The sequence below is a fragment of the Abramis brama genome (genome assembly GCF_963993115.1).
Source record: "Abramis brama genome assembly, chromosome: 11".
Taxonomy (NCBI): Eukaryota; Metazoa; Chordata; class Actinopteri; order Cypriniformes; family Leuciscidae; genus Abramis; species Abramis brama.
Window position 1 is genome coordinate 21,772,245 of NC_139973.1, and position 18,599 is coordinate 21,790,843.

At 38.7% G+C, this 18,599-nt stretch overlaps 1 protein-coding gene across 1 annotated transcript in view; it reads right to left on the reverse strand.

Moving 5' to 3' along the window:
* Positions 1-18,599, reverse strand: part of suz12b (SUZ12 polycomb repressive complex 2 subunit b) — a 28,416-nt gene that overhangs the window by 3,999 nt on the left and 5,818 nt on the right. The window contains exons 5-13 of the mRNA XM_084128062.1: positions 13,781-13,830; positions 13,593-13,678; positions 13,233-13,464; positions 12,479-12,587; positions 12,265-12,370; positions 11,838-12,012; positions 8,897-8,985; positions 1,851-1,994; positions 1,430-1,587 (exon numbers count right to left, since the gene is read on the reverse strand). Of these exons, the coding sequence (XP_083984188.1) occupies positions 1,430-1,587; positions 1,851-1,994; positions 8,897-8,985; positions 11,838-12,012; positions 12,265-12,370; positions 12,479-12,587; positions 13,233-13,464; positions 13,593-13,678; positions 13,781-13,830 (1,149 nt within the window). The remainder of the gene's footprint in view (positions 1-1,429; positions 1,588-1,850; positions 1,995-8,896; positions 8,986-11,837; positions 12,013-12,264; positions 12,371-12,478; positions 12,588-13,232; positions 13,465-13,592; positions 13,679-13,780; positions 13,831-18,599) is intronic.

Consider the following 18,599-nt stretch of genomic DNA (forward strand, 5'->3'; position numbering starts at 1 on the left):
GGTAGGAGGGGTAAGGGAGTGACGCAAGCACGGTGACTTTTATTTTGACGGCGCGACGGACCTTTATTTTGGCGGCGCTGAGAACGCCAGAGCAAATAATGCTCGCATTCTCTGTGTTTATTAGTTAGCGATCTGTCTAACAGTACTGTTTAACATGTTATTAGATAGAACTGTTATAGAAAGTAGACAGTATATGAAAAAAAGGTTATTAGCCTATGCCATGTGGTTGATGTCCAGTGTTGCTAGCTGGGCAGATAAACAATCATGTTTGACTTGGTCCCCTCAAAGTTGCGTTGGATTTTCTCTTCAGCATAAAGGTTTAGAGACCCATCTATCACTGTTTTCCATGTTTTATAGTTAGTTTATGGAGTAAATATATAGGCTATAATCTGTGTGTTTACATTCTAGCCGTTTTAAAAATGGCGGGTGCTGGTGCTCCGCGTGCGTTCGGTCAATCAGCGAACACTAACGTCACGGGTAGTTCCTATAGTGCTGGCTTAGACCCTACTCTGAAGTAGGACCTAAATTAGTTCCTCCAAATGGAGTTCCTAGAACTAAAATCGTTCCTAGTTCCTGCGGTGCGAACACGCCGACATCCGGGTACTTTAGCCAATAGTTCTAGGAACTGTGAAAAGGTTCCTCCGGTCGGAAAGCGGCTATAGTGATGGCTTGTGATGCTCTGGAGCTGCTTTGCATCCTCTGGCACTGGAAACCTGCAGCGTGTGGAAGGCAAGATGGATTCATTGAAGTATCAGGAAATCCTAGGAGAAAACGCCATGCTGTCAGTGAGGAAGCTAAAGCTTGGGTGTTATTGGACCTTCCTACAGGACAATGATCCCAAGCATTCCTCAAATTCCACCAAGGCTTGGTTGCAGTAGAAGTCCTGGAAGATTCTACAGTGGCCATCACTGACTTGAACCCCATAGAAAAGTTCTGGTGGGATTTGAAGAAGGCAGTTGTAGCACGCAAACCCAAGAATATTACTGAACTGGAGGCCATTGCTCATGAGGAATGGGCTAAGATTCCTTAGAAATGCTGCCAGAAGCTGGTGTCTGGTTATACATCTCATTTGCAGCAGGTCATAACAGCAAAATGGTGTTCTACTAAGTACTAAATAAGCTTGCCATGAAGGGTTTAAATAATTTTGAGACTGCAGAAGTTTTCAGTTGAATTTGGGGAAACCACTTGAAACTTTTGTTGTGTTGAGCTATTTCAATTACTTTTGTTTGACTTGTTCATTGCAAACAGCTGAAAGTCTGTAAATTTTGCCTATAAACCTGATTTGCAATGGGGGTTGAATAATTTCAATTACAACTGTATATATATATATATATATATATATATATATATATATATATATAATATAAAACCCTACAGTGAATTTTTTTTTTCCCCAAAATACTATGACACATTCAGACCCATTTCATACCGACAAACAAGTATGTGGGTGACAGCTGTCCTTTTAACAGGGCCGTTGCGGCTGAAGGCAAAGCCAGGCTGACTGTGGATGTCTTGTGGATTGCCGACATATGAGCCATCATAGCACTCATTTATGGAAACGTCTATCCGAGCACCTTTAGGATGAGGCTGGAAAAAAGGGAAAATTTTAGTTATGTGACTGAATTCTTGAAATTGTCTATGAAATTTAAAAGACACAACCAATGATTATAGCATGATCCCTAGTTCTTGTGCCAATAAAAGTTTTCATACATACACTAACTATATAAGAAATTATAAAATAAATATAAGGAGCTGTTACACCAAGTATAAAACTAATAAAAAAAACTATTGTATTCATATTTGAAACGAAGCAGGCAGAGATTCATGATAGTGTGTTCTTCTGTTCTCACCACATAGTTAAAGATGAATCTATTGTGGGAGACTTTGAGGTGTTTAAGCAGACTGTAGAGTTTACGGCAGTTGAGCGTGCACCAGGGACAGTGCAGGTCGTCTCTGGCCTCGGTTTGCTGACGACTGTTATTGTTGTACAGAAACTGTGGACAAACAAAAATAACAGCATATTGCATAAAGTTCTCAATTATTTTTTTAATTAGATGGTGCTCCACTAAACCCTCAGTGTAAATTTTGTTTTCTTACTATTTGGTAATATACTGGACTTTAAATAGCTATATGTAGAATTCAGAAAGCCTTGTTATTAGCGACACTGGTAGCCTTTACGTGAATTGCAGCCGGCAACTGAACTCATTCATGTGCGCGTAATGTAAGAAACTGAACGTGATTCAAGGCCCCGATATACTCACTGTGAAGTTCTTTTTCATTCTTTGCTTAGAGTAAAAAGAAGTTTGAAATACCTTGGCAGCGATATACTGTTAACGAATATGTGCTGCGTGTTTTCCTCTCAATAACAAAAGAAACACACAACAAAAATTACAGCGTGAGAAAGTGGCAGTTAAGAAAGCATCTGATCAAGTAAAAGTCCTGGCAGAAAGCGATGCATTTTTTATTATTTTTTCTGAAGTGTTGACAACTTAGTGTTAACTAATTGTTGCAAACTGGTACTACCAACAAAATATTAGTGCATTCCTGGAACTGGGCGTCGTTACACTACATCCTTATGCATCGCTTTCCGCCAGGACTTTTACGGGCTTTTCCCAAATCACGGAAGTGACCTCGATGTTCGGGTTAGCAGTAGCATAAGCCATCAGGCAAGTGTTATTTAAATAAACTCCTGATGTACTTACAAACTTTCCAATGCCTCGTTTTATGAGTACAGAACCTATTTGTACTACTGTAGAAGTTTGGTACCATTCCGGGCATTATTAGTGGGGTAATTTACGAGATACAAACTTGGATACATTAGCGCCTACACTAAGCCATTCGGCTGATATCTCTAAATAAACTAACTTTAATAATGTTCGACCCAAGGGAAAAAAAGCTTCTGGGGGGGTGTTTGGCTCGAGGTCATGATGCAAAGGACCCTAGGTCCCTTTAAGCGTCTGCGACTTACTTTCACTTTGATTTGCAATAGTTTGCACGTTGGCTTGATGAATAGATCACTCAGCTGCTCATCTGCGGCTATAACATGCCATATAGCCTATAACACGCTCTCACACATTTATTTTTTAGCATTTTTGGGAGAGATAAAATTTACATATGTGGTTTCAACAACCAGATGCATTTACACTTGTCCAGTTTCATCTGGAATGCGGCCCAGACCACCTCCTGAAGTGGTTTGAGCGATCGGATTCAAATCCGTTTTGAATGCGTTTCGGAGGGCATTTACACCTGGTCTTTTCACGATCGGATAGCTATCTGATCAAAGAAAATGCATGAAGTGGCCAGGTGTAAACAGCCCCATACACTCGAGTCAGCATATGATTATTGTGTTTATATTGTTTCACGTTTATGTTGAGAAAAACATAACGAGTGAGAAAAGGCGCTGACAGACGTTTCAGAGACACAAAGATAACGGTACAGTGAGGAAAATAAGTATTTGAACACCCTGCTATTTTGCAAGTTCTCCCACTTAGAAATCATGGAGGGGTCTGAAATTGTCATCGTAGGTGCATGTCCACTGTGAGAGACATAATCAAAAAAAAAAAAATCCAGAAATCACAATGTATGATTTTTTAACTATTTATTTGTATGATACAGCTGCAAAAGTATTTGAACACCTGAGAAAATCAATGTTAATATTTGGTACAGTAGCCTTTGTTTGCAATTACAGAGGTCAAACGTTTCCTGTAGTTTTTCACCAGGTTTGCACACACTGCAGGAGGGATTTTGGCCCACTCCTCCACACAGATCTTCTCTAGATCGGTCAGGTTTCTGGGCTGTCGCTGAGAAACACGGAGTTTGAGCTCCCTCCAAAGATTCTCTATTGGGTTTAGGTCTGGAGACTGGCTAGGCCACGCCAGAACCTTGATATGCTTCTTACAGAGCCACTCCTTGGTTATCCTGGCTGTGTGCTTCGGGTCATTGTCATGTTGGAAGACCCAGCCTCGACCCATCTTCAATGCTCTAACTGAGGGAAGGAGGTTGTTCCCCAAAATCTCGCAATACATGGCCCCGGTCATCCTCTCCTTAATACAGTGCAGTCGCCCTGTCCCATGTGCAGAAAAACACCCCCAAAGCATGATGCTACCACCCCCATGCTTCACAGTAGGGATGGTGTTCTTGGGATGGTACTCATCATTCTTCTTCCTCCAAACACGTTTAGTGGAATTATGACCAAAAAGTTCTATTTTGGTCTCATCTGACCACATGACTTTCTCCCATGACTCCTCTGGATCATCCAAATGGTCATTGGCAAACTTAAGACGGGCCTTGACATGTGCTGGTTTAAGCAGGGGAACCTTCCGTGCCATGCATGATTTCAAACCATGACGTCTTAGTGTATTACCAACAGTAACCTTGGAAACGGTGGTCCCAGCTCTTTTCAGGTCATTGACCAGCTCCTCCCGTGTAGTTCTGGGCTGATTTCTCACCTTTCTTAGGATCATTGAGACCCCACGAGGTGAGATCTTGCATGGAGCCCCAGTCCGAGGGAGATTGACAGTCATGTTTAGCTTCTTCCATTTTCTAATGATTGCTCCAACAGTGGACCTTTTTTCACCAAGCTGCTTGGCAATTTCCCCGTAGCCCTTTCCAGCCTTGCGGAGGTGTACAATTTTGTCTCTAGTGTCTTTGGACAGCTCTTTGGTCTTGGCTATGTTAGTAGTTGGATTCTTACTGATTGTATGGGGTGGACAGGTGTCTTTATGCAGCTAACGACCTCAAACAGGTGCATCTAATTTAGGATAATAAATGGAGTGGAGGTGGACATTTTAAAGGCAGACTAACAGGTCTTTGAGGGTCAGAATTCTAGCTGATAGACAGGTGTTCAAATACTTATTTGCAGCTGTATCATACAAATAAATAGTTAAAAAATCATATATTGTGATTTCTGGATTTTTTTTTTTTAGATTATGTCTCTCACAGTGGACATGCACCTACGATGACAATTTCAGACCCCTCCATGATTTCCAAGTGGGAGAACTTGCAAAATAGCAGGGTGTTCAAATACTTATTTTCCTCACTGTATTTCTAAGCGAAGTTTCTAACAGCACTTTGCGTTTTCTGTTCTAAAACATGTCTCCCTCAATGAAACTCAAAAAACAATGAATGTCTCAAAATCATTTTGCTATCTGATAAGTTATCATCTCGGATCACAGCTACAGCTACGCTTACCTACAGTCGTGAATGCAGTGATGGACAGCTCTCTTTCCTCATTCGACTGCTGTTTGGATTTCATGTGATTTCTCAATGTGGTAATGATATTAGAACTCAGATTCATTAATTCATTAATAAATAATTTTCAAGTAATTCCAAACTTCGCGAGGCAGATGACAACATTATGTGATCAGATACAGACAACTGGTTAACACGCTCCACGGTGCCACCCAGTGCATTTAATTATAACTGCGAGTTAGCACTTGGGATTTATCATGCACTGCATTTACGGCCAGCAAAGCATATTAAATCATAGTGCTAGTTATTACTAACTAGCACTATGAGCACCATTCTCTCTAGAACATTGGATGTTGTTGCACCCGTTAGATTAAAAAAGGTCACAGAGAAAATTAAAGCACCATGGTACAATAATACTACGCATGTTCTAAAGAGAGAAACCCGTAATTTAGAGCGTAAATGGAAACAAACTAATTTAGAGGTCTTTAGAATCGCGTGGAAAGACAGTATGTCACGTTATAAAAAGGCCTTAAAAGCGGCCAGGGCTGAGCATCTCCGCAAACTAATAGAAAACAACCAAAACAATCCTAGGTTTTTATTTAACACCGTGGCTAGACTAACAAATAAACAGACGTCACCCGAACAAAATATCCCGTTACAGTTTAGTAGTAATGATTTCATGAACTTCTTCACTGAGAAAATAGAAAACATCAGAACCACAATTGTAAACGTTCAATCCTCAATCGCACCTTATAATTCAGCCTCAATTTTCCCCCCGCAAGAACAATTACAGTGCTTTACAACTATAGAACAAAAAGAGTTAAATAAACTTATCACTTCATCTAAAACAACAACATGTTTATTAGATCCTATACCAACTAAACTACTGAAGGAAGTGTTACCTGTAGTGGAAGAGCCTCTCCTCAATATTATTAACTCGTCTTTATCTTTAGGTCATGTTCCAAGAACATTTAAACTGGCAGTGATAAAACCTCTCATTAAGAAACCACAATTAGACCCGCATAATCTAGCAAATTATAGACCCATTTCAAATCTACCTTTTATGTCTAAAATACTAGAAAAAGTTGTGTCCACTCAACTGGGCTCTTTCTTGCAAGAAAATGATATCTATGAAAAGTTTCAGTCAGGATTCAGGCCGCATCATAGCACTGAAACTGCGCTCGTTAAAATCACAAATGATTTACTTTTAGCTTCTGACCAAGGCTGCATCTCAATACTAGTTTTACTTGATCTAAGTGCTGCGTTCGATACTATAGATCATACAATACTCTTAGATCGACTACAAAATTATACTGGTGTTCAAGGACAAGCATTAAGCTGGTTTAGATCATACTTATCAGACTGCTACCATTTTGTCTATTTAAATGGAGAAAAATCGATCATAATTCCAGTAAACTATGGAGTGCCGCAGGGATCTGTGTTGGGCCCTCTGTTATTCTCAAAATATATGCTGCCACTTGGAAATATTATAAGGAAACATGGAATTAGTTTCCATTGTTATGCTGATGACACTCAAATATATATTTCATCACGGCCGGATGAAAACGCTAAATTATCCAAATTGACAGAGTGTGTTAAAGATATAAAAGATTGGATGACGCGTAATTTTCTATTATTAAATCCAGACAAGACAGAGGTAATACTTATCGGTTCAAAAAACCGCCCACAGAACCTCTCACAATACAACTTTGACATCGTAGGATGTCCTGTTACTTTATCCTCTACAGTAAAAGACCTGGGTGTTATACTCGATTGTAACCTGTCTTTTGAAAATCATATTTCGTATGTTACAAAAACAGCCTTTTTCCACCTTAGAAACATTGCTAAGCTACGTAATATGCTATCAGTTTCTGATGCAGAAAAGTTAGTTCATGCATTCATGACCTCGAGACTAGATTACTGTAATGCTTTATTAGCCGGTTGTCCTGCATCCTCAATAAACAAGCTACAGTTAGTCCAAAATGCAGCCGCTAGAGTTCTTACTAGATCAAGAAAATATGATCATATAACACCGATTTTATCATCACTACATTGGCTACCTATAAAGTTCCGTATTAATTACAAGGTATTGCTACTGACTTATAAAGCCCTAAACGGCTTAGCTCCAGTCTATTTAGCGGATCTTCTATCACCCTATAATCCATCGCGCTCTTTAAGATCAATAAATTCAAGGCTTTTGGTCATACCTAGGATATCCAGATCAACCAAAGGAGGGAGAGCATTTTCACATTTGGCTCCAAAACTCTGGAATAGCCTTCCTGATACTGTTCGTTGCTCGGACTCACTCTCCCAGTTTAAAACTAGATTAAAGACGCATCTTTTCAGCCAGGCATTCATATAATATTGTTAATCTCACAGTTTCAAACTACAATCCGGCCTCTAGTTCATAAATGCCAGAGGAGAACTGGCCCCCGACTGAGCCTGGGTTCTCCCAAGGTTTTTTTTTTCTCCATTAGGTCACCTGATGGAGTTTTAGGACACCATTAGGCCGCTTGATGGAGTTTTTTCGGTTCCTTGCCACTGTTGCCTTTGGCTTGCTCAGTTGGGGATATTTTGGGGATATTTAATTTTATTCTATCAATCAATAAATTCCACTAGAAACAAACTTTGTTGTATTATTTTATTTTAATACTGTGAAGCTGCTTTGATACAATCTGTATTGTGAAAAGCGCTATACAAATATACTTGATTTGATTTGATTTGATTTGATTAAAGTGTTCCTGGTACATTAAACATGCTTCCATGGAGAGACTACCTAAACATATCATGCACTTTCCCAACTAAACCTAAACTATCTTTTCCTCATGCAATAGTAAGAAAAGCCCTCTTTGTTCTCTTTATACGGAACATTTTCCTTATGATTCTGAAAGAAAACGTGACGGGTGTCTACTTTTGCTGCAGTAACGAACGCGACTGTAATGCGCATCTGATTGATAGATAAACAACGCGCTCTTTTTTCAGTGTCATTAATGTTGTAGTTATTTCAGCAGTTTCCTTCGTACATTCAGTTTAACAACATTAAGTTAAATTTACTGTGCGTATGCATTTTAGACACCTATTATGTGTTTGCTCTTTCCATGCAATAAATTCACGCCCTTGAAGTGGGGTTTTACTTCAACTGCTCAGGGCGAGTAATGTCAATGGTATGACCCATTTCCGTACAACTTCAGTATTTTATCTTAAAGAAAATAACGGTGACGTTTTCAAGCAATGAAAGCGTTTTATTAGTGCCCACGCAATGACTTGGAAGCTTTATCAATGGCTTGAGCAGTTTGACTCAAGACTATTGCTGTCTCGATAGAGAGCTGTCATCTGCTCATGTGAACAGCAGTGGCTGTCCTGAGGAGAGCTCAAACATGGACTTCTCAAAAATGTGTAGATGAGAGCTATAGGGACCGGGCACGAGCGAAATCCAGTGAAAGACAGTAAAGAGTGCAGTGCCTATCTGGGAAGGAGAGCTGTGAGGACGTGAATGACGCCGCACAACATCTCCATTAATTTGCGCATGTAGTAATTTAATGTTTATATATTTTAAAGCACTGAATCGCTATCAAATCGCGATTAATTCGATTCTTAGCATTTTAAATCGATTATTGACCGAAATAAACGATTCATGATACAAAAATATATAAATTAAGTTTCATTACAAGCTGTTTACAATAAATAAAGAGTACAAAATTTCTACCTGGTAAAAGATGCGTAGTTTCTGTCTGGGTTCACAGGGGGACAGCTCTCTTCTGGTCTGTATGCTGGTGCTCACTGAATCCTTCACCGCTGAGAGAATAAAACATTAAACAACTATATTCACCATTATATTACATATAAGAAAAAGGCAGATCATCCATTATGTTTGATTATAGTAAGAATTTAGAATGTTTTCATACCAAGCAGGCGATGATTTCTAACAAACTTATCGTCGCTGTCGGGAGGAAACCTTGTATGTCCAAATTTGGTCAATTTCATATTTTTTCACAAATCGATGCTATTGGTAAGTCCCCATGTGGTTCTGTTATTTTTACAAATTATTAACCAATCTAAAGTGTTGAAAATAGCTTGAGAGCAAATCTCTTAACTCCATTGGACACTTCAACTGTCTGAGAATCCTCTTAACTCCACCTCTTCTTCACTGCGCGGCGGGAGCCTCCGCGGCATTTTGTCTCCTCAGGATTGAAAGTCGCAACGATTAAGAAATCCTCGTCGAGCAACACGTAAAGCAAGCCTTAAGTCTGATTTTATCTATGTTAAACCATGATATCAGTTATTGATGTATTTTAAATGTCTACTTATTACTAGGCTTATTATACGTGTGCATTGAAGTTTTAAAATGTATCTAATATAATACTTGAATTGAATTAAATGTTTTGGATACCAGCATTAAATTATTGTTTTTATTATTATTTTACTGACTCGAAGTTGGCACTGTGCATGTAAAATACCCCAAGTAGCAGGTTTTATTTATGGGAGAAAAAAGGTCTGTCTACTGGCGCCAAGTCTTTGGATAACTCTGTCTGTTTTTTAGACAATAACGTGTGAAAATAGTTAGGTTAGATACATTTGAGTAGGCTTGTTTTGTTAAAAATCGATAGCTGTAATGCTTCGGTGCAGAAGGAAGCCTGTGAGCCACAAAGGTAAGTTTGCCTGCAGATTAGGCTAATTTCCGCCTAATAGACAGCCTAGTCACCTCATCGTTTTTTGTTCTGCTTTTAAACTTTAAAATGGAGTTTAGGAAGATGTATGTAACCACAGCCATTAGCTTTGGTTAACTATTGAAGTCTTTTCTCTTGTCAAAAGGCTCAACGCGACCGCCGACTTTGTTTGCGTGCAGATTAATTTCCGCCTATTTTAGACAGCCTAGTATTTTGGTATTGCATCACTCATATCTCTTAAACGTTTAAAATGGAGTTTAGGAAGATGTATGTAACCTCAATCATTAGATTTGAATAGCTCTTAAAGCCTTATCTCGTCAAAAGGCTCAACACGACCGCAGACTTTGATGAACACTGCTGGCAGCAGCGACGTCTGTGTCCGTACCATTCTAATCAATGACAGCTTAACCTCGTATCTCCAATTAAACATGATTTTGGGGAAATGTTGTGTTAATGTTGGTATGCAACAGTATATGATAGCAATATAAGGTACAATACCAACTTTAATGATACAATGTTTAATAACTCAAAAAATATGCAGTTTTTTTAATTTCCTGAAAAATAATGGTTTTGGAGATACGAGGATTCCGCCCGACAGCGACGTTATTCAATACAGGGCTCAACGCTAAGGATTTTTTCTTGGTTCAAATTTTGACTTGCCCTGCCAAAATGTTCACTGCCCCCACCACAGAAAGTAATATTAAAAAAGAAAAAAAAAGAAAAAAAAAAGATTTCTCAGATCCTAGGCTAAAATCTTAAGTCTATGATCATTAGTTTGACATGTTCACTGATAGCTGATTAATGACCGTTGCGATCAAATTTGACCACTGACGAAATTCTGGCAGTGTCAGAAGAACTGACTTACGGTCCTGCAGTGTGACTTCTCCTACGACGACCGTCAAATTGTCTTCGTTTTCCAAGACAAGCCATGGCCAAAATTTACGTTAGAGATTTCTTTGTAGCCACCATTTCAATCCCAAGTGTAATTCAGCTCATTGTCACTGAACGTGTCATTGATTGATGACGTGAAACTCAGGACAAGTTCTTGTGTGCGTCCATTTTTAATGCGCCTTGACTGTCGTATAATCTGACATTAATGACAACTGAGATCTTACAGTGTGACATGGCTTACAGCGAGGATCATGCTCGTACAGTCTGCAGGGCTCGAGAATAAGGACTGCCCGATGGCCCGGGGCCAGTGTGAACGATGCTCGGGACAGTTGACAGAACTGTCACTTGCCCGATCAGCCAGTGCTGTAGGGGTGTGCGATATAGATCATCTATGATATCGTTGATAAATGTCCCTCACTTTACAAAAATTCACCCATTGAGTGCACGCATACACTACGTGATGTAGTCTAGTAGATTAGACTAGAGCGTACGATTATACTGCGTGATTTAGTCTATTAAAATGCATTTAGAATGCCCCCAGATTCAACATAAGGGGCAAAAATGCCCCTGTATGTCTTATATCTTTATATCATTTAATATAGTTAACTAATAATACACGAAGAGTGCTGTTTTTCTTCAAATATCAGCATGATTACACACGTGACATTGATTTTATTCAACGTACAGTTTAATAAACAAGTTAATATTAAGTGAGTTACATTTTAGACATCAAATCGCCTGTTTCAATCTATTTCGCCAACGAAAATAGTTCCAAACAAAGTCCACAGCAGTGTGTCTCTGAGCAACACACAATGATTTATCTTCACTGAATGAATCCGCTTTTTGAACGAATCAGCTGAATCAATGATCAATGACCGTAAAAATTACCTTTTTAAAGTTACAAAAGTTATTCAGTCAAGAGCAGTGAGGCTTAAAAACAAGTGCAAATGATAAACTTTCATGAAGATGCAGCATTGACTAGATCGGGCAACAGACAGTTCCATCAACTGTCCTGAGCCTCGTTTACACTGGCCCAGGGCCAACAGGCAGTCGAGCCTTGCAAGATCAGGCAGATCTTTGCTTCCTTACCAACAGGTGCAGGTCGGAGAGTGCTGGGTCTGCTCTCTGTGGTGCTGGTGTCAGAATTGCGGGTGGAGAGAGGTTTGGCCACAGGGGCCGTTGAAGGGTCACTGGGGTCACCTGTCCAACGAAGGGTGAACTGCAAAGTGGGTCCCTGAGAGAAGGTCTCAAATGGGGGCAACCTCTTCAAAATACAAGAATCAACAATTGCAATCTACATTGCCACTGAATGAAATCTAAACAGCTGTTAAAATATGGGATTTAAACCAGGAACTACATTTTAAATCAAATAAAAATAATAATAAAATAATGCATATTTATAATGCTCTGTAACGCATTTATGTTTGACTGCCAAATAACTCCACACTTGTTTTGTTCAGAAGTTCAAATGCTTGACAGGAAAGTTAACAGCTTATTTTTAGCAGATATAACCAACCTTTCCATCCAGGATGGTCTCCCATGTGGCCCGCTTCTTGCTGACTGGACAGTCTTCAATCTGTTGCATGGAAACCTCATACTCTCCATCCAGCAGCTGCAACCGTCTGAAGGGCAATTGTGTTATCATGCATGTCACATAGGTAACAGCATCTTTTTTTTGGGGGGGCATTTCTAAGTGATATGAAGCTTTCAAAAGCACTGAAATTACTAACCGGTTTTTATCGAAAACAGTCATCTGAGCAACAAATGTTTCTGTGGTCTCTCCGTCACCCCTGTGGGATAAGGATCTCTTCTTTCTGGATGGGAGTTCCTCTTTTACATCTACAGATAAAAGCATTAAGACTGTTTTGTTCCGGCCTTGCATTAGTGAGGCTGAGGCTACAAAAACTGCAGTGGGAAGTGCGCAGTTAAGTGTATTGACTATGTTTGAAAATGTAGAGTGCTATAACTTTAATTGATCTTCGCACCAATTCATGCATCATCATGGACAGATGACAGAAAAGGTTCGATTTCAGTCAGTCACTCACCATCAGATTTTCTGAAAAAAATGATACTACTTAAATTTTCATCCCTCTCTTTGATTCATGGACAGTAAAGCAAAAGTTCACCCAAAAACTAAATTTTTTCCTCACCCTCATGTCATTCCAAACCTGTCCAAAAGATGTTCTTAATTCTGTGGAACACAATATTTTGAAAAACGGTTTTGTGCATATAATGAAAGTCAATGGGGTCCAAACAGCACTGGACCCCAATGACTTTTTATGGACAAGAAAAGACGACATTTTTCAAAATAAATTATTTTGCATTCCACAGAAGAAAGTCATATAGGTTTGGAACATGCGAGTAAACGACAGCATTTCCATTTTTATTTGGATGAACTATCCCTTTAACTTATACTCAAGCCATGAAACAGATTAGGATGGTTGCAGAGCATTCTACACTTTTTTTTCCTGCACTGCCACTCACCGATATTCTCATCCACCTCACAGTTGATGAAGCCATTGGGGTCTCTTTTGCCTGTGCGAGACACCCTGAAGAGAAGAGAATAAGATTTGACCATGTGACTGTTACTGGGCTCAAACTCATTGCTGGACACCAGCAGGGAAGGGAAGGCACCAGGCTTGGTTTGACTGAGATCCGGGTTCAAAAGCACCTGCTTTTTCCCGGTAGGCACTTGCTTTATAGGGCAGCTGACATCCTGAGGGTTAAAAAGACAATCATAACAAAAAAAGGTTATGATCTTAAAATTGGCATACCTTTTTAACTACTGTTTTCATCACCTGTATATTTTAATGTAATAACACATTTAAGTAAAGAGAAGCTCACCTTGCGCTTTTTATGACAGACTTTGACAAGTAGCACCTCAAGTGAAACTGAGTTTTGATCATTTTCTGAGTTTTGACATGGCTTATCTGGTAAAACAAAAATAATTATAATAGAACCCTAAAATGGTAATTGTACATTAAGATGATAATTCAGACACATTGGTATACTTTTGACAGATTTAGACTAACCATTCTTGTGAAAAAATCCAGTGAATGTCAGTTGCAGATGTGAAGTCACACTGAAATCACAAATAAAACAACTAAAAATCACCATTTGGAACCAAATGATCCTATAACATTTTCCTAAAACAGTTTTCCATGAAAACTATTTTGCCGCTCTAAAAGCACAGTCATTCTGAAAACAACAAGTAGTTGTATTTATAAAGCGCCATTCCAAAGCTCAACTGTTGTCTCTATCTTTCATCATAACTTTTGTGCAGATTTTTGTCCCAAGTCAACGCTATTATCTTAAAGGGATAGCCTAGTTCACCCAAAAATGAAAATTCTGTCAATCCTCACCCTCATGTCGTTCCAAACCTGTAATACCTTCGTTTTTTTGTCAAACATAAATTAAGATTTTTTTTTATGAAATCCGATGGCTCGGGGGGCTCCATTGACAGCTATTTAATTAACACTTTGAAGGCCCAGAAAGGTAGGAAAGACATCATTAAAATAGTCCATTTGACTACAGTGGTTCAACCTTAATTTTATGAAGCGACAAGAATACATTTTTTGCGCCAAAAAAACAAAAAGACTTCATTAACAATTTCTTCTCTTCCGTATCAGTCTTCGACGCGTGTTCACGAGAGCACTACGACGCATGCGCGTGGAAAGCCGGGATCCTTTGTTATACAGCAAGATACAAGTGTCGTCTCATCGTCTGAATTATCCAAACTTTCAAGATGTGGCATAGGGGTGTGCGATATCACGATTTTTGATCGTGGACGATTAAAATGTCTCCACGATCTGCTTTTGAAGAAATATCGTAGTATCGTGTTACAGTGCATTCTATCAGTTGCAGTTCTGGCGCCTCCGTCTCAACATACAACATCACATCACACGTTAATGCTGGGGTACGGGACACTACAATTCACAAAAGTTCATTATTTGCATGTGCTTTAAAGCAACCCTCTAAAATGCGAGTAAATCACTCGCATATGCGAGTAAATTTCACACTGGGCGACTAAATAATGTCTATCATTAGTCATTGGCTAATAAATTCTTAGATTTTACTCGCCTGTGTGTGTTAGATGCCAAGTATAAGTTTAGCATAGATATATTTTCACTCGCTGAACACTGACTGAAAGCTTGAGAGTTTCGCTCTTCGCCAAGCGATCTGTACTAGTTTTTCAAATTCAGCTCAGTGTGACTGTATTTGACGTACCGTAAACTCTAGTGTGAAGGTGCACGACTCGCCATCGTGTTTCTCTCACACATGCAAAGACAGAGAGAGAGCGAGAGTCTAACATACCACACAAAATGAACGTGCTACATGTAAACGATATTCTTGTTTGTATTTTTCTTCAGTTCAATCTGGAATAATTCAGCTTTTAAAAACAAGCAGAAGATATGCCGGTTTCTCCGGTAGTGGGCAGAACTAATGCGCAAACGGCAATCTCATTTGATGGCACTCATCCCTGCTTTAATTTCAGCAAATCAGTTCAAGCGAATGCTGACAATGTGATTAACATTCATGAACCAAGCAGCTCATGTGCTGTATATTGTCATTAATATTAGTAGAATTAGTAGTAGGATTATTATCTTTTAATAATTAAATTTTTTTTTTTTTTTTTACAGAAACACTGAATAACCAACAATATCTTAAGCACTACCACCAGTCCTAAGTTCAGTTAAAATGACAAATATGCATTCACGCATGATTATCAAGTTTTAGTTCTAATTAAAAACGTTCTATCATTAACCCTCTGAGGTCGACAAACGCGCGGGCGCGTTTTGCTGGATTTTCTCCACATTGTAGCACTATAAACTTAAATTTCTTCGTCATTTATGGTCATACAGAAAAAAGAAATATAAAAAAAGAATCTGTGATATTTCTAATATTATATTTTGATATTTTGTAAAATAAAGAAAATAGACAGGGTGTGCGTTCTGCCTCTCCGTCGCGGTGAACTTTTATTTCTTGAGCACGTCTATAAACTGAAACAAAACTCAGCGAATACTTGTCACACATTTATGAGCCATACACCTTTATAAACATTTAAGTGTGTACTTTTAAATGATCGGATTCAAAACGAAAACAAATATTCTCTGTTTAAGTAATTTGTATAAAACCAACAAGATGTCCAGCTTCTCAAACGCTTCCTAATTATTTTTTAATTTACCACGCCTACTCGCGCAAAAGATATTCACATGCAAATCTCCACATGGAACGCGATCGCCCTCATTACCTCAACAACAAAACACTTCACTTCACTTCACTTTTCGTCGAGTTTGAAAGACGTGCCTGAGCTTACATTGGATTTACATCAGAAGAAGAAGAACCCGATTTGAAGACAAGAAAGATAAGGTAAGAAATTATATACTTGCATATTAGTTTGCTATTGTTGCATAAATTTCACATTGCAGTTGAACTGTTGCTAGATATATGGTGAATATTATAATATTAGGCCCGTGTTTACTGTTACTGTGTTTGTGGATATCTGCTCAAACGTAGATATGTATATGGTAACCATAATGTTTTATATTTGAGCGCGATCGCGTTTGAATGTATCATATTTTGGATCGTGATCGCGTTTGAATGTATCATATTTTGGATCGTGATCGCGTTTGAATGTATCATATTTTGCAGCGCGATCGCGTTTGAATGTATCATATTTTGCAGCGCGATCGCGTTTGAATGTATCATATTTTGGATCGTGATCACGTTTGAATGTATCATATTTTATCCAGCACTGCGCATAGCTTATGCCTACAAGGCACAACAAACCTGGTGTTCACTGTTCATTATATTATATATTGTTGGAAACATTTGTGTGTGTGTGTGTGTGTGTATTCTGTGAATTTTAAAAAGCAATTTTAACCAGAAAAATCTAAAATTTATTCCCAAAATCGTGCAGGCCTTTCTCTTGATGTCAGTATGTTCACTTTTTTTTTTCAGGGCCCAGATGCCACTGAGGACTTCAGTGAACATGAACATGGTAAAGTGAAAATCAAACACCTTGGAAATGAAAGGTATGTACAATGTTTTTAGGAATGGCACAAAGGTCTCTGTCTTTGGATCATTGTTTTCAATAAGTGCTTTTTTGGCATTTGCTGTGTGTATCTTTGGACTATGTTGTGTTGCAAATAAATCCAAACAATTTAAAAGCCATTCTTTTTTTAAATCTCCTCATTTACAGTATTGTGCAAGGTTGCTCAGAATGGCAGGGCCTGATAGCTCCTAATAGGGCCATTAGGGGAGGGTCTTTGTCTTTCTCAGGTGAGAAAAGCTTACATATTAATGAGCTCTCGCATAAGGCTTTTTCACACAAAACACGTAAAATTTTTAAATCAATATATTGTCTTATCTGAATGAACAATCAGGGTGATTTTCACATAGTTTTAGAGCAAATATTCTAGGCTACGTGATACAATTTTCAAAAGTCTTGTGAAGAAATAATCAGTATGGGTTTCATGGCCTTATTTCAGTGAGAATTTTTTTTTGTATTTTCACAAACCACGCATAAATGTCATTATCTCAAAACTACAAACTTTTACATACATGCTGTTGATATATTATTGTAGCAGAGTTTGTGCTGAATACAGTGTAATTAGACTTTAGCCATGAAAATGTCACAAGTAACAGAAATAACCAGAAATGTCAGAGCATGTCAGAACACCTCCAGGGCCCAGAAAACAGCTCAGACCTCAGAGGGTTAAAGGTATAGTGGAGGATTTTCCCAAATTTTAGAAAAGAACCGCCCTCTCCACTTTTTGAAAAAATGCACATGCGCAACACTCTACCTGCTCCCTAGAGGGAACGCCTATTAAACGTGTGCACGAGAGAGCATGCACGAGCCTAGTTCTCCTCGTGCACACTCGTTTACAATTTGCAAATTATAAACTAACTCAAAAACATTCATGCAAGACAAAATGTCAAATGCCCTTCCGTGTTTTATTTACTTACTATACTGATCGATTGAGTGAGGACTCAAGACATGATCTGCAATGGAGAAGTAGCTTGTTGCATTTGTGTAATAAGTAATATGGTGAACACATTGGAATTATCAAAAATGAACACACAAGGTATTAGAACATTTCAGCGTGATGCCTTTTACCATTTGGTCATAAGGCTACTTTAGACAAATTGAGATGTTTACCGTGTCTGCGCGGTGCGTGACTTGTGCCAGGGCTAGCATCGCTAATCATAGCTTACATTAACTTTTACTAGCAGTGATTTTAAATGGATTTCTCCAAATAGCATGCCAAACTTTACCTGTCGAGTAAGAAACTTCGCGACTGAGGCATCAGTGGGAAGCCCAACCTGTGCTTTTAACGCACACCAGCGTGTGAAATATTCTCCCAAAAACACTCTGGTCTTGTTTCTTTCTTCAGAGGCCTTTCTCTTCTTGTCATACAATTCTTAGACAATTTTTCTCTTGCGACCCTCAGACATTTTGAAAAAACCCGGTGAGAACAGCGAGCTTCAATGAATGGCTGAAACCGTAGCTCACCACACATATACACCTGAAAGTGCACATGCGCATAAAGCGAAAACTACCTAGGGACGAGCACGTACGACGGCCTTACGTAAACACATCACCAGAATGACTGACAATTAGGAGGACCAATAGTCTTGATGATCCACCCGGAAAAAGAAAATCCTCCACAATACATTTAAATAATGCTTGATTATCATAATATCATAATATAATGCTTGATTGACTGATTTTAAGAGTGTACATTTAGAAATTTAAAAAGCTGTGTCATTTTACAAAGATAAGCTGATTTGGTGGAATTATATTATATATATATATATATATATGGCGATTCTATTGCCAAGGTGTGC